The sequence below is a fragment of the Desmodus rotundus genome, chromosome 10, assembly GCF_022682495.2.
Source record: "Desmodus rotundus isolate HL8 chromosome 10, HLdesRot8A.1, whole genome shotgun sequence".
Lineage (NCBI taxonomy): Eukaryota > Metazoa > Chordata > Mammalia > Chiroptera > Phyllostomidae > Desmodus > Desmodus rotundus.
The window spans coordinates 90926432-90942447 of NC_071396.1; the positions used below are offsets into that span (position 1 = coordinate 90926432).

At 40.2% G+C, this 16016-nt stretch overlaps 1 protein-coding gene across 2 annotated transcripts in view; it reads left to right on the top strand.

Annotated features, from left to right (window-relative positions):
* Positions 1–12428, top strand: part of PIK3C3 (phosphatidylinositol 3-kinase catalytic subunit type 3) — a 119269-nt gene extending 106841 nt beyond the window's left edge. For both annotated transcript variants that reach the window (XM_045187699.3, XM_024580679.4), the window contains exons 23-25: positions 1786–1876; positions 4984–5109; positions 12136–12428. In XM_045187699.3, the coding sequence (XP_045043634.1) occupies positions 1786–1876; positions 4984–5109; positions 12136–12150 (232 nt within the window). In that variant the 3' untranslated portion in view covers positions 12151–12428. The remainder of the gene's footprint in view (positions 1–1785; positions 1877–4983; positions 5110–12135) is intronic.
* Positions 12429–16016: the final 3588 nt, after the last annotated feature.

Below are 16016 nucleotides of genomic sequence, written 5' to 3' on the forward strand. Positions count from 1 at the left end.
CTGTATGTTACTGAGGGAAACCCAGCAGTCGTGTGTTTTTACCATTGGTTTCCAGTCAGGGCTCTCCACTGGGAACTAGTCTGCCCTCGGCCCCCTTCCCCCAGCCCTGAGCATGTCCTGTAGTGTCTAGAGAGTTGCCCGGTCGCAGCCGGTGGGGGACATGGGGAGATTGCTGGGTGCTGTGCTGCCGCCCTTCCCTCACTCTCCTTCACGCACAGCTGCTGTAGAGCTTCCTTCTCACTGTCTCTACTGACCTGCCTACTGTTCTTCCTTCAGCCTTCTCCAGTAAGGTTCCAGTCTTGCTCCGCCACTGAAACTCATTTTATAAAGCTGAACAGGTACACCTCTGTCGAGGCCAGTTGCCGTTTTTGCTCCTAGCATCTTTGACATAGTTGACCACGTTTTTGTCTCTAAAACCTGTCTAATATTTGGTGTAGCCCACTCTGCTGTTTCCTTTTTTCCCTGCCGGCCACTTCTGCTTCTCTGCTGATTTCTTTCTTCTTCTGTCTCCTTCCACATATTGAAGTAACTGGAACTTCCATTATCGGTATAAGGGTTCTGGATCTTTTTTCCCTGTAACGCTCTCCTTAAGCATTTTTATCCAGACCTGATTAGAAGATTACATCAAAATAGAAATTTTCATTATAGCCGCTTTTGGTTTTCATGGGCAGTATAAAATTCAAAAATGATGATAAAATAAGGAATTTGTGGTTTACATGGCTAGTCATTTTTGTCTGTGAGTTCCATTGCCACTGTAGGTCCAGCATTAAATAGTTTTTATGTAACAAGTGGTGCTTTTTTATATCACGGGTAGGCAGATGGCTGGAGTAAAGGTTCTGCTCCTCTAAATCCTGGCCTCCTGGAGAAGACAGTGCGAGGCAGTTGTGTTGACACGTCTCCTGAAACCAGATAAAAGCCTTCATTGCCTGAAACCAAAGCTTTCTTTACTCACATCCATCTCCAAAGTCCTACCTGAGTCTCCTGTGTGGTGCTACGGGGCCCCCAGGAGTGCACTGTTGAAGAAGAGAGTGTTCTGGGACGGGGGGTGGACTGTGCCCTGTGTGCACTATATTACCCTTTCCCCACAAGGCTCCACCTCTGGAAACGAACGTTTAGAATAGTAACATTCCTTCTCCTTGTTTGGAGTGAGATGAAAAGTCTGAGGATTGGTGAGGATAAACCTTTAGTCCCTGATGGGTCAGCATAACCCAAAGATGGTATTTAAGTATCTTGCCCATTTATCATACAGTGGGGCACTAGCTGTTTCTTCCTTCATTTAGCTTGGCTTATATTCAGGCCAGTCACTGTAGTTTCTAAAATGATGTTTAGTACCCCTGGAGGACACTCCTAAATGATTAGTGGTATGGCAGTGTTTCTCTTGCATTCATTACCCGTGGCACTGAGGTAGTCTTAAAGTGGCAGGTTCTTGTCATCACTTAGCAAACACAGATCTTTCATCGCTTAGTAAAATGCTAAGTAGATGTCAGGTGGATTCTCCTTAGACACCATCACAAAGAATATACTCTCTAAAAAAGCTGGGAGAAGTTTGTTCCGTGGCGTGGGACCTAGAAATGGTATTGTATCAAGATCCCAGAGTAAGATATTTTTTTCAAGGCTTGCTTTTCCTTGAGACACCTAGTGAATAGTCTCACATTCTGTTTTCTATAGGAGTAATAGAAATTGTTTCAAAGATCCAGGTACCACTATTTTAGGAGTGTTCTTGGTAGGAGAAGAACTGTGAAGTTCCAATGCATTGCTTTCTTTTCCTCTCCCATTCTCCTTTAGGTATTCTAATCTGATTTTGAACTTGTTTTCCTTGATGGTGGATGCGAACATTCCAGATATTGCACTCGAACCAGATAAAACTGTGAAAAAGGTAATTTGTATACACCCTTGGATATCACAGTCTCCTTTTATACATAAAAGATGTTAGGGTTTTAACAACTGTTTGCCCTTTTTGTCCCGGCCCCTAGAGTCTTGAGTAACACAAATTAGCAGAGAGCCCTTGTGCATAATTGGTCATGTTTTAGAATACAACAGCCTCTCAAGCGCTCTGCGGCCAGCTCTGTCCTTTTCTGTGTTCATACCTGCTGCCACCGGAATAGGTCTCTGTGTTTAGAGAGAAGGCTCCCTACCACAGCCCTTACTCTGTCCTGAAAGGATTAGCTCTTCCTTAATATTCCTAATAGGAGACCTGGTTCCTGGGTCGCCCAGGGTAAGCATACTAAAGAGCACAAACAGAATATTCTAATACAGGAGAAAACAGCCATTCTGTATCCTTCCCATTCATATCCATGGTTACAGGGGTTTCTTTACCAGGAGAGTAGGGACTGGCTTTTTACTCAGCCTGCAAAGAGAACAAAGGAAAACCGTCATGTAGATAAACAGTTACACAGAACTGTCTTACCCTGAGTTTTCAGCAAGAGATGGGAGGAAGGGTAATGGATTTGAAGGTTTTTGTCCAAATTAATTTCTGACTCTTGCTTCATTGAGACGGAGGCACTTTATTTACTCAAAGATAACATGAGATGACCTTAAAAATCAGTAAGATTATCAATATTGAACTTCAAAGAAAGAGAGTGTAGTTTTTCAACTTGTCAAAGTACAAAACGACTGAAGGGCAGTAGCAGTGTCAGCGATGGGATTTCTCTGGAGGGTGAAAACAGTAGCGGGCCCCGACAGCCCCGACTTCTGACATAACTGCTCCTGTACGCTATCAGGAAGAAACCCTTGTGGGTTGAACATTGTCTTAGTCCCTTCAGGCTGCTGTAACAAAATGCCAGAGGCTGGGTGGCTTATAAACAACAGAGGTTTATTTCTTATGGTATGGAGGCTGGGAAGTGGAGATGGGAGTGGCCGGCATGATCGAGTGAGGGACCTCTTGAGGTTGAAGGCCTCTTGTTGTAGCCTCACGTGGTGGAAGGATGCAGGAGCCCTTTGGTAAGAGCACCCATCCCATTCGTGTGAGGAGTTTGCCCTCGTGACCTATGCACCTCCAAAATGCTCTGCACTCTAACACCATTGCACTGGGCATTCATGTTCCACACGGGCATGCAGACATGGGTGAGACTAGGCTTTTTTACCTAGTTTTGTAAGTCTTCGGTAAACAATGAGAGGGATTTTAATTTAAGTATTTGATTGGCCATTTAAGAAAACTATGCTTTCGTTAGGATTTTATTTATTATTTCGTTCAGCAATCACAGTTTCAATAACCACCTTTACTCCCTCATAAGAAATAGACTACTTACCACACTAGTTTTTAGCATGGCTTATTTTGTCATTTTATTTTTTATTTTTTTTATTAACTAAAGCTCATTTATCAAGAAATAATAAAAAAAAATTTTTTAAGTAATAATTGATTGATGAAGACTTCCTTAGCCATAATTGATGCCTGCCCCAGATTTCAAATTTTTTTTCTTTTGCATTGCTATATTTTGGGTCTCTTTTGCTGTTTATTTTAAACCCATTTATCTCTGTCATATGTTCACTTTTCCCTGGCTTCACTAGTGTTCAGAAACCACTTATGAAAGTTCTAACAGTATTTGTCAAACCGAGTCTTGCAATTTCTTCTGCCAATTAAGTTACACTGTTCTTGTTCTTATTAGAGCTTTGTTCCATCTCAGTTTCTCTTTTAGAAAATCATGATTTTATTATGGACAGTGCCCTTTTGTTACCAGCCATCTCTGTGGCACTAGTTGTCAACATATGAAACAAATTATTTGATAAAGGGGAAAAAAGCATGTCCCTTAGTCATTTTTCTTTAGAGTAGCGCTCCCAAGCTATTCATTCCACTAAAGTAAACCCTGTAAAAAGCTATTTCACCGTATTTTCCCCAAAGGGTATTTCAGAAAAGCTTTCTTTGTTTTCTGTTGTTTTATCAAGAATGTGATATAATCAGTTGCATCGTAAATTGACAATAAACTCATAATAATATTGGGATATTACACTGAAAGGCTCAAATTTGTGTCATGTTGGTTGACTTTTTAAAGAAGTAGGTTTTTATACTTGGATGAGAGAACAATTGCTGACACTACTTTGAAGTCTGACTAGTTGGGCAACTGTTTTGTTCGAATCATGAATGGAAGCCAGGTAGAGAAATTGAATAGCATTTTTGAGGCCGAAATCTTCAGCAGGGTATACAGATCACTCAAACTATTTGAGTAATCATAACAGGGTGCAAAAATATTTTACTGCTTCTATAACTTATTTTAATACATTAAATTTGTTTAATTTTTGGAAACCGATTATTTATACATGGAATGTATATTTTTGTTCATCAGATTTATTTCTTAGAAACTCAGTTACCCAAGAATGTGAGACGGGGTCACGATTAAAACCTGTGATTGTTAATCACACATCAGCGAGTTACTGGTGGTTGGTTAGTATGCCACTTGTTGCTTGGTGCCATCAGAAGCTTGTTCATATGTTTTAATTCAGTAATAATTTAGGCAGAATTATCCAGATAGTCTAATAAAATTAATACATATTGATAAAACCAAAGTTTTATAGTGCTAGTATAACTAAAGCATAGTGGACAGACGAATTTCCAACAATCAGCAGACTGATTATAATAGTTTTTTCTTGATAATTTTTATATGAAACATTATTAAATCATAAAAAATACAAACTCTCATGTAGCAAACACCCATTAAAAAGCACCCTTATTTAACAAATATGATTTCACCTTGCTATGTCGATTTCACAATGAGTAACAGGAAAAATGTAAAGGGGACTGTTAATAAATACGATAATTTAAAACTGAGTAATTCTAGATTTGAAATATAAGAAGATAAAGCACACCTTAAAAGAACAGGTTTTTACCTTCAGTAAACTTCCACAGCCAAGTGAACGGTATTCAGAACTCCTCATAAATATCAATGACTTCTCTGGCATGGAGATAGCTCACAATGTAGTGTAATGTCTGTATCAGTTTGACTCTGTCTCTTCAACATATGTCTTTTCCCCAAACACGTGACCTCGTAGGTCCAGGATAAATTCCGTCTGGACCTGTCGGACGAAGAGGCGGTGCACTACATGCAGAGTCTGATCGACGAAAGCGTGCACGCCGTGTTTGCTGCCGTGGTGGAGCAGATTCACAAGTTCGCCCAGGTAGGGTCCCCGAGGGCAGTGCGGCCGCTGCAGCTTCTCCTCGAGCTACTCCGGCGTCCTCCGAGAGCCACGCCTTCTCAGGCCAACTGATATCTTTCCTGGGCTTTTTTGTTTGGCTGGTGGTTTGTTTGTTTGTTTGTTTGTTTTTTGGTCAAGGCTTTTTGCCATCTCGAACCGGCCAGCTGATGCGAACATATGTTCCTCGTGCAGTGAACTCTAAAACATTCCGCTTCAATTTTCTTAGTGGGAGGTAAAATTGTGTAGTGAGTTGTGGTTTCAACATCGGCGTCTTCATCCTTTTGTGGTGATTATAAACCTTTGCTGAGAGTGATTTTGGGTTTAGTAGAGGCCTTACAAATGAGACTTCAACACTTGTTAGGCTTTGGTGAATGGTGAAGCTCTAGGAAACAAGTTCGAAGCTGAGAAAAGCAATGCATACCACACCCCGAAAAGGTCAGTCCATAGACTTACTGTTAGCAAAATCTTCCATAAAAATGTCTGACTGAGGGAAGACCTTTTCACACTAGCTACTGATGATAAACCTTAGCTGTAAAACCTGTCTTAATTATGAATTTCATAATGAGGATTATGAAAATGCATAGCAAACAGGAAAAATAGGCCTCTTCCCTCTCCCACACCTTCACATGCCTCCTTGCGAACACCTTCCTGACCTCTTAACACAGCTGATAACAGTTTTACTAATATCCCAGCCTCAAAGCCTGTCTGCTTGGACTTCTTCCTCACCCAGCATCCAGTATGTCACCAAGCCTGTTTGGGTCTTAATCATGTCTTTAATTATCCTTTCCTGTCACTTTCTCACTATTGATATTCTCAGCTACAGGGGGTGCTCAGTTTATGACAGCTGGACTAGAGATTTAACTTTGTGATGCTGTGAAAGTGATGCCCATTCAGCAGAAACTGTACTTGCAATTGTGAATTTTGGTCTTTTCCTGGGCTAGCAATAGTCTAACCACACAGTACTCTAGCCCCAGTGGCTGGTCACCTGCATGGCAGCTGGCTTCCCCAAGAGACCAGGAAAGCAGGAATAAAAGGCCTTTTACAACAAGGTCAGGCCAGGTTCACCGGGAGGAGAAGGAGATTCTACCTCCTGATGGAAGGAGAGGGTGCGTGTGCAGAGGACAGGGATTAAGCGTGTCATCTTTGAAGACTCATCTGCCCCCCATCCAACATGCTCCAGCTTAAGGTCTGAGCTTTCAAGTTCCATAAATTGAACTAGTGGTCTAGTTTGGAAATTCTGTTGTCAATTTGCATAAGGCTATATGTTTTGCTTTGCTAGCTAGATCTAAGATGAGAAGGACCATTTTTGCTTAATTCTGTATTAAAAATAAAGGAGAGGAAGAGCCCGATAAAAAAGGGACCATAGAGTTATTTGGGGAGGTAGTAGTAAAGGGGCCTTGGTTTGCCAGTATCTCTGGACCCCAGTGTCCACATTTATAAAGTGATTGATAGCGAGGTAGAAACTAATGTAAATTTAACCTAACATCAGAGATGTACAAAAGTTCATTGCTTTCCATATATAAAGCTAATATTGACCACTACACAGACTAAATAAAGGAAATCCCCTCCCCAGTAGTTAAATTATGAAGTTGTTCAGAAATGAGAGTTATTGCCTTGTACCTTTTCTATTCACAGAGAAGATGTGAATTTGATGAATTAGTAATAGAGATGGTCATACTCTTACATTAGACATGGGAAAGGTCATTTTATAACCATTAACCAATAGATGATTATATTTCTTGGAAGGAAGCATTAAGTCCATTTGCTAGAGTCCAGTTACTCACTAAAATAGATAAGGTATAGAAATTCTGAATAACTTCAGCCTCGTTGTTACAGATTCCTTTGGACTAGGATGTATCCTTGAAAACAGAGTAGAAAAACAAGGCAGTGATAACAAGAGTACAAGTTAGGAGCAAATACCCGGATGATTCCAGCAACTTCAGGGCCACCACCATTGTTCTAGACTGGGAACAGTGGCGCTTTAATGCAACATGGATATTTATGCGGATGTGTATTTTTTAGATCTCTCAGCTCTCCATTTTGTAATAACATCTGAGACAATAGCCTCTATTTATTTGAACTTTTTACTTCATATAGTGCTTCCCCATTTTTTAATGTCACATAATTCTCACTATAGTTATCCATCTAAGTGAGTTTTAGCATTAGCCCCTTTTGTAGATGAGAAGACTAAATCACATAAAAGATTGTTTTGCCCTGGATTGTGTGGCTCAGTGGATTGAGCGTGGGCCTGCAAACCAAAAAGTCACCTTTTCATTCCTGGTCAGGGCACATGCCTGGGTTGCAGGCCAGGCCCCCAGTTGGGGGGCATGCTAGAGGCAACCAATAGTTTCTCTCTCTCTCTCCTTCCCTTCCCCTCTCTCTGAAAATAAATTAATAGAATCTGTTTAAAAAAATGTTTCCCACCATATCAAATACAGGTGTTCTTTACCAGAATCCCATATTCTTTTTCCTAAGAAATGAACTTGAAAATGCTCATGTTATTTTTTTAGGTTTTCTTAAACGTATTATCTGTGCCCAAAATACTGTGCCACTGAAACACTATCAAAATAAGAGTAACCTAAGGATGGTAAAGGTCATCCGAGCTTGATTAGCTATTGAAGGGTACAAGAAATACTAAATAAGGTCTAGACTTCACATAAGTCTGATCAAATTATAAAATTAGACAAATACCTGGTTCTTAACTAATCTCTGAACTTTATTTTCTGTTTGAAACTTAATAGTCCTACATATATTTTCTAAGTACTGATACTAATTAAATCACGTGCACACTCATGTCTGATGACCAACATCTTTTTCACTCACAGCATTTACTGCTGATTGATTTATGCTAATTTTAGTGCCTTCCTGTTAATCACTATGGATTATAGAACTCAGTTTTTTTAAAAAATGGAGGTAGACTGATAGAAATGTTAACAAAAGTCATAGTTGTTTCGGTGTAAAAGACCCAATTTTCTAAAACACGACTTAAAAATTGCCAGATCCAACTATTATTTGAAACACTGAAATTTCTTTTATTTCCTTCCATCATGCCATTCCCTGGAAAGGGTAGAGATTAAATACTGCAATGTTCGCTACCTAGCAACACCCTATTAGTGGAACAAATTTTCTATTGAAAAACACGTTTATTTGGGTCACTGTCTTTGAAATTACATCATCAGAACTCTTCTCCCTGCTGAAATGATCTTTAATGGGCTTTCCAGTCTTTCCTGCACAGAAAGGTAGAGATCATGCAGTTGGGGTCACTGACAGCTCTAAAACTGGGGCTGTCACACTGCAGCCCTTTTCTTCCCTGTTTCTTTTTTTGCCTGCCCGTGTCTCTCCTCACTGATTGAGGGCAGAAGTCTGGAGAGTGGGCAGTGGTTCCCATCCATCATAATGCACATTAAATCTAATGAACTAAGTGAATCTTGGTAGACTAACCGGGGTTAGAGATGTATTTTCCAGACGGAGCATAAAAATATAAAACAATGGGTTCAGGAAGTTTACCTAAGATGCTGAGAAGTCATCACTGCTGTCCATTTGGCAAGAATACTTGCTTAGCCCTGTGGTATTCAAGAAGGAAAAGCTCAGGCCCAGGGAGAGGGGCGCCCGAGTGTGCAGTCGCATCTCACGTTTCCATACTGAAGAGGATTTATATGTACCTGGGGGGATTTAAACAAACAGTGAGAGAAGGAAAGGGTGTGGTTCCTCTGAAGAGCACATGTCTCTGATAAATGTGCGAGGAGCTCCCCTCAGAAGGATGTCCGACCCCTAGAGCCTCCCATGACGTGACACCTTTCTGTGCTGAATGTGATTCCAGTATTGCTGGGTTTTGTTTGTTTTGTTTTTGCCATCAGGACCGTGCTAGGAGGAAAAGCTCCTGTTCCCCACTTACTGAGAGATGACTGTCTCTAATGTTTTGCCTTCTGAAGAGCTTTTCTTGAGTAGTTTTGTTTATTTATATTCCTGTTTTACATACGCCCAGTGTAGGATGTTTGAAAGGCATAGATGCAAAAGATGCCCAAAGGAGAACAGAGCATCATTTCTGAGTTTATGTTATATAGACCGTATTTTACCATTAGGAATAAAGAACAGCCTGTAAAATATTTCATTGAACAAAACAAAATGCATTGAATTCTATGGAAGAAATTCTTCTGCTCTAAAACCAAATGCTGTTTAATTTAGTACACAATTTTCTAAAGAGCCTCATAATTCCCAGACCAGTGGCTTAAATAAATAACATAAAACAGCATATCATACAAAACTGTTTTGTATTGTTTTGTCTTGAACTATTCCTAATTTATTCCAATTATCCTGGGGAGAATAGAACAGCAGCAAAGAAGCAGCAGTATTAGTAAAAATAACAGCATCTTCAGCACTTAAATGTGCCAGGAATTACGTAAAATGCTTTCTCTGTATCACCTCCCTGAGTCTTCACCCCTGTGAAGTAGATGCACCGCCGGGCCCATTTTACAGGCGCGAGAGAAAACTGAGGCTTAGATAGGTTACGTAACCTGCCCAAGTTCTCAAGATCAACAGGTGACAAAACTCAGATTCAAACTCAAAGCCTTGATTGTAGAAATAGACAACTTATAAATGTTTCTCATTCTACATCTAAGCCTTATTAGATATGAAAATTTTTATTGTGAACTGCTTGTTTTTAAAAGTATACTTGGAACTTTTAAGCACAGCCCTTTAACTTTCCTTAGTCTTTCATCTGATCACCAAAAGAAAAAATCAGCTGTGCAAACAGCCAATAGAGCATGCTGTAAAAGCAGGCACTGGAAGCAGTGAATCTGAGATGAATGTGGTAAATAGGGGAAGACATGTTAGTTTTGCTCGCTGACCAAGCCCATCTCGAGTTTCGCTGACCCTCCTGAGCTCTCCTGTTGCACTGCGGTTGGCGCCGTGCGCGGCGGATGTGTTAAGGTCTTAAATCAGTTAGACAGTGTAACAGCAAGTCAGCAGAATGCCCCATAATTTTCAGCTAAAATGTCCTGCAGTTTATTTTTCTTCTATATCAGTTTCATTTCCTTAACTTTCTCTAAAGCAAGTTTGCAAGCACTTACATGTAATCCGTGGTAAGACCTTCCCGTTTGCTTCAATGACTGCTTTTAATAAGGTTAGATGCTATACTGCTGTTTTCCTGCCCCCCTGTGTCATATCAAACCCTCTTACATAAATTTTTCAGATGTACAGGGAGTTGAATATGTAGGACTGCCTCTGCTACATAGTTGCCACTAATATTTTTTCTTTTTTGTACAGACACGCACTTGGAAGTGTTTAGGAACTATATTAGAGCCATCTGCTCAGTAGCGGCATTTCTCTCACACAAGTGTACAGATACTTGTGTGGGTTGTCATTGTTTCCAGGGTTTTTAGACTTCCTAACGTGTCAGTGAGGATTCTCCACAATTTGACTTTAACCTGAAATTTGAACTTTTATCTTCTTCCACCAGCAGTCAGAAAGAACCTTCTTTGTGGCTCTGATGACCTGCCTACAGGAGAGCTCCTCATACCCAGCAGTAACCCCGCCCTGCGCCCCGCCCCCCCCCCCCCCCCAAGCAGCACACCTGTGCTCTTTGCCTGGGATGAGTCCCCACCCATTTGCCCAGTTTTCGGATGTGTGTGTGTTGTCTCTTTCTGTATGTAAACACTTGTCTTCAGGAGCTTGGAGCCTCTCACAGAAGCTGAGCCATTCCTGTCACAGAGTAGGCCCCAGTTAAGTGTACATAGTTTTATATAAGTGTCAAGGACTATTTGAGAAGTTTACTTTCTCTGACACTGCCTTTAAGAAAACACTTAAACAACTTCTTAAAAAAGTGTATATTACATTTCTTTTACTAGCATTAAAAATAAATCTTACCATACTCTTTAATTTGTATCAAGTTAAAAGCAGTCATCATCTTCCACATGTTTTCACAGACACACGTGCGCACGCACACATTTGTTAGTGAGGGTTTTTTCCATCATGTTTTTCTCAGAGAAACGATGAGGTGAAGTTCGTAGGAACAAAGGTTTGTTGCACAGAAACAACGTCTTAATTCCTCGTGAGGAATTCCTGCTGAGATACGGCCAGCGTATGTGCATTGAACAAGAGGGCACGTGAGGCGTGGGTGGCCCAGGCCCTCACGAGAGCAGAGTGATCAGTTGCCTTACTGAGCGGGCCGGTGACTGACAGCATCTGTCCGTGCCGCAGACAGCTTCTGTGTCGCAGATCCTTTCTGCTTTGAATAGTCCTCAAAAGTAACGGGTAGTAGCCTTCTGTCAGTTTCACTGAGTGCGCAACTTGAGAAATGCTAATAGTGAGGGGACAGAAGTGTCACGCTTCTTTATAAACCTCCTGTAAGTGTGAGGGTGCCTAGCGCAAAGTGGGTGCTATTATAAGCGCTGATTTATTTTATTTCTACTTGATATTTTAATGCTGAGCTCTGTTAGAGTGTTGGCGCCCAAATAACTCTTGACCAGGTCTGTCTCATTCTATCGGGACTACTTGCTCAGATCTTCTTCCAGACCTTTCCCGGAGTGAAGTGGTTGTGGAGTGAAGTATTTGGCGAAGTGTACTGTGTGGGCGATGAAGACAGGTTTTCACAGCCTCTCTAAGGTTGTAGCACCGAGAACTCGGCACACTTCTCACAATGCTCTCTGCAGCTGCAGGATTCAGTGGGAGGACGAATTCTGTGTCAAGATGATCGGGTCAGGCAAACACTCCTTCTCTACAATGTGTGCTCATAAAGCTGGTTTTAAGCCAAGTCTCAGGAGTCTTGTACATGGTGGTTAATTGGAATTCTCTTCATAGCATTTAATAAATTAATTCTTTCACTTTTTTTTAGTAGAAGGTTGTTTTCAAAAGGACCGGAATTAACTAAGGGCTTTATTTTTCCTATAAAAGAAATGCGTGGTCATCTCTAAGCATTTTATAAAACTATTGAGTATTGTTTATCTTTCTTTTGAACAGTGAAGCTAATTATTTTCTCTTTGTTTCTTTATTTGCTGTTAATTTTTGTAGTACTGGAGAAAATGAAACTGGGTTTTGACCCGTCAAGATGTTTGGCTCTGAAGAAAACTACCTTAGAAGCAACCTGTGTCTAATGAAGATTACAGAGTAACAAGCAAGAAAGAACATTTAATCTTCAAGACATCATATATCCTAAATGTTACATGGTATCTGAATTCCTTGGATGCCATTGCTTAAATATGGTCTTGAAGGGGTTTGTTTTGAAATATTGTATATATTTATTTTCCAATGTACACATTGTTAAGATACTCATTTTCTCTAATAAATGCTGGCTTTGGGTTTTTGGTTTTGGTTTTGGTTTTTTTGTTTGTTTGTTTGTTTTAAACTATAGTACACCGTTCTCCTAGGCTGTAAATACAGAAAGCAGGGTACGAACATGCAGCCATATCTGGGTAGCTGGCCAAAAGGTAGTACAGCAGCACCTGTTAGTATTGAGCCTGATATTTTTACATACATGTATAAGCATAAATTGCCTTCCTATAATAAAATTTTTTGATGTAACCTTAGTTTTTAAACACCTTTTGAAATAGCTCCCCTAGACCTGTTAATGTAATGTCTCCTCTCCGATTTGACCAAATGATTTTTTTTGTCTTTTGAGACTAGAACTCCCTCTCATCCACCTAGCTTTTTTGCCTCACATACCTTTGGCAAAAAGGAGTGCACGCAAATGAGAGAGCAACACAGGAATAATCTTTGCAAATTAATATGCTGCGTAATCATGTGACTTTGTTTTGAAAGGAAAAGAATATCTCATTCTCTTGGTGCTGAATAAATACTCAATATCAAATGACAGAGAGATTAAGAAGGTTAACTTAAAGCCACCCTTTCAGAGAATACCATTAATTATAATGTTTACTCATCACCAAATTCTCATCTGTGAGTTTATCTCTTCAGAGTGGGGTTACCAGCTGGAAAGGACGCACACAATTAAGAGACATCCTAAAGGCGTGTGGGATGTGATTCCTAGAAAACACATGCAGATTAGAAGCACTGTAAAGATGAACAGACCTTTGCAAATCTTCATAACAGTTTATGCCCAAACTAATCGGCACACTCCATCCTCTGTCTCACTTTTTCCTTGCTTCACACATTTACACCATTTTTTGTTTTGTCCAGGAGCTTTTTAATCCATCTCTATTCTCATTGCTTTAGTCCTATTTCTATTGGTACCTCCAAAAATCTTCTCGAAGCAACCCTGTTGAAAGTGACCTCTCCAACCTTCTAAATTCTAGTAATTCTTAGTTAATAGCTTTTGAATTGGCATTGAATAAAACAGGGCATTTTTGTTATACTTGTGTCTCCTATAGAGGTTGGCAAACTTTTTCTGTATGTGATCAAAATGGTAAAATATTTTCAGCTTTGAAAAGCATTGATCTTGGTCACAACAATTCAACTCTGCTGTTACGGTAAAAAAGCAGCCACAGAGACATGTAAACAGATGGCAAGGCTGGACTTGACCCCAGGATCATAACTGGCTGACCCCTGTTGGTATTATTCTAAGGCAAAACTACGTTATCTTATCTTTATAAACTCCACAATACTTTGCATGATAAGTAGCATGTTTATAGTACAGCTCTATAAATAATTTTTAAAGTAAAACCTCCAAGGGCAAGCACAACCAGTAAAAGGGGTTGATCATGAGTAGTCCTGTATTCAATACACTTGATAAGAATTATAGGGGAGATAGAACTTTCTAGCAGGGAAGACAGGTGTTGACAGAGGACAGGCAGTGGCTTTGCTGAGAGTGTTGGATGTTGGAAGTGCGCCTACATCAGGAAGAAAAGTGATTCATCACTCTTAATTTCTATTGCTCAAAGCAACCTCTGCTCTTACTACTTCCCCCAAATTCCACTGTTGCATTGTTCAGAACTCTACCTTTACAGTGTAGTCGGTGAGTTTGTCATCGCCATTCCAAATTATTGTGGCGTTCTGTAGTGTTTCAAGCACAAAGTTGGCTTTGAGTCTGAGAAGCGTATTTGTGAGGGCATTGTGCCTTAATTAAAAAGGGAGTACCATGTTCATGGACAGTGAGTGTTCACAGTGAGATTTCTGAGGGGGGCAGAGGAAATAGGGATGGCAGCCACTGAGAATGGGGCCATTGGCAAGAAAGAAGTCAAGTGTGGCTCACATTCCTGAATAAAGGGTTGGCAGACCCTGACTTGCTATTCTCCATACACTAGGGTCCAATGTTCCCCAACCATTTGTATTAGAGTCTTCAGCTGTGTCTGTGTCGTAATAACATCCAACATGATTTATAAGGGCTTACTGTTACATGTCAGGACTCCGCTAATTGCCTCGTGTGCCTTATCTCACTGTTCCCTGTAATAGTCCTGGGAGGTAGAAGTGTCTCCTCATTTTCTCAAAGTTTAAGGTAGAATCATCTGCCCTAGGTTAGGCTGCAAGAGAGAGCAGAGTTGGGGTTTGAAGTTGACTTTCTCAGGTTTCTGTGATCACGGTCTTCACCATCAGATTCTCTTGGACTTCATTTCTCACTGAGCCAGGGGTGACAGTACCTACTCTCGTGTGGGCATGTGCGCGTGTGTGCTCCGTTAGACTGGCATCCTCCAAAGCCCCTTCCTTTTTCTTTTTTCGTTGGTCATGGACAAGATTACCAAAGATACAGGAAGTAGTCAATAAAGTAAATTAAACAAATTTCTTAAGAAACTGAATTGTGTCATTCTGCCACATAGTCGTACGTGCAGTGAGAGGGGAAGTCAGTGATTCAGTAAAAAAGGTGCGGGCAGAATAACCCTTACATGTGCAGCTGTTGCCCGTAGCCTGCAACCCCGATGACCACATCCCTGCACACAGATCTGCCATTTTAATTTTTAAAACCAGATGAAGACTCTTAGGATTTTTTTAATAGATAAATTTCAAAAATGACATGAACTATCTAAATACTTAAATGGAAAAAATATATTGGTTTTCTAAAATGAATAATATAAAATGAAAATGATACTAACACTTCAACATGAAGAATGCATACCACCCAGATACAATCCTAAAACTGAAAAGGGAGATTAGCTAAAAACTAAAGAAACCTAAATAAAGTATAGAGTTTATATAAAAGTACAAGGCAGTTACTTTGTACAAAATCCCATAGTTTGGGTTTGGCGAGTTTTCCTCCAGGATTACTCATTTTCGCTAAGAATACTTCAGAAGTAGTAGCACTGTGTTCTCAAGGCATCTAATGGGGCACATGCTGTCAGTTTATTCTGTCTCTGGTGGTGGCAACTTTTATTACTTTGTTAAAATCATGTTTCCCAACTGTTTCCAGCCGGAAGTTAGTTCATTTGTATTTGAGGCTTGTAAATTAATGAGCAATTAATGTGTTTTATGAAGAAATACTTTGAAACTATGTAAATATCCTGTTCTTTTTTTCTTAACCACACTTTTACCCACCAATTTTAGCATAGATTGATGATTTTTGCCTGAATCAGGTATTACCTTGGTGAAAGCCAAATGGCAATTTTAAAAAATTACCTTTTTCTTTCTACACTTGTTAGTGTTATAAGGCAAAGCTCTCCTTTCACCGTTACTTATTCATGTATTTTTATTGGTATGGACTCTGTGGATCCCTGTTCATATGATTATAAATGTATTCCTGTTGTCACCTCCTCCGATGGTAAAATTGCCCAGAACTGGCATGCCTTCGGTCGGTGTCTGTCTCCTGACACGTCCCCAGTGTTCTTGGGCCCTTCCTTCCTTCCTTTTTTGCACAAGATGATCCAGGCTGGAGCTGGAGCTTCTCCGCCCCAGCCCTGGAGTCGACCTTCTCCAAGGAGTCCTGGTTGCTTTTTTTTTTTTTTTCTGGTTCGATTTTACAAGATAACTCCCCAAATAACATGTCTGATTTTTCTGAAAAATAGAAG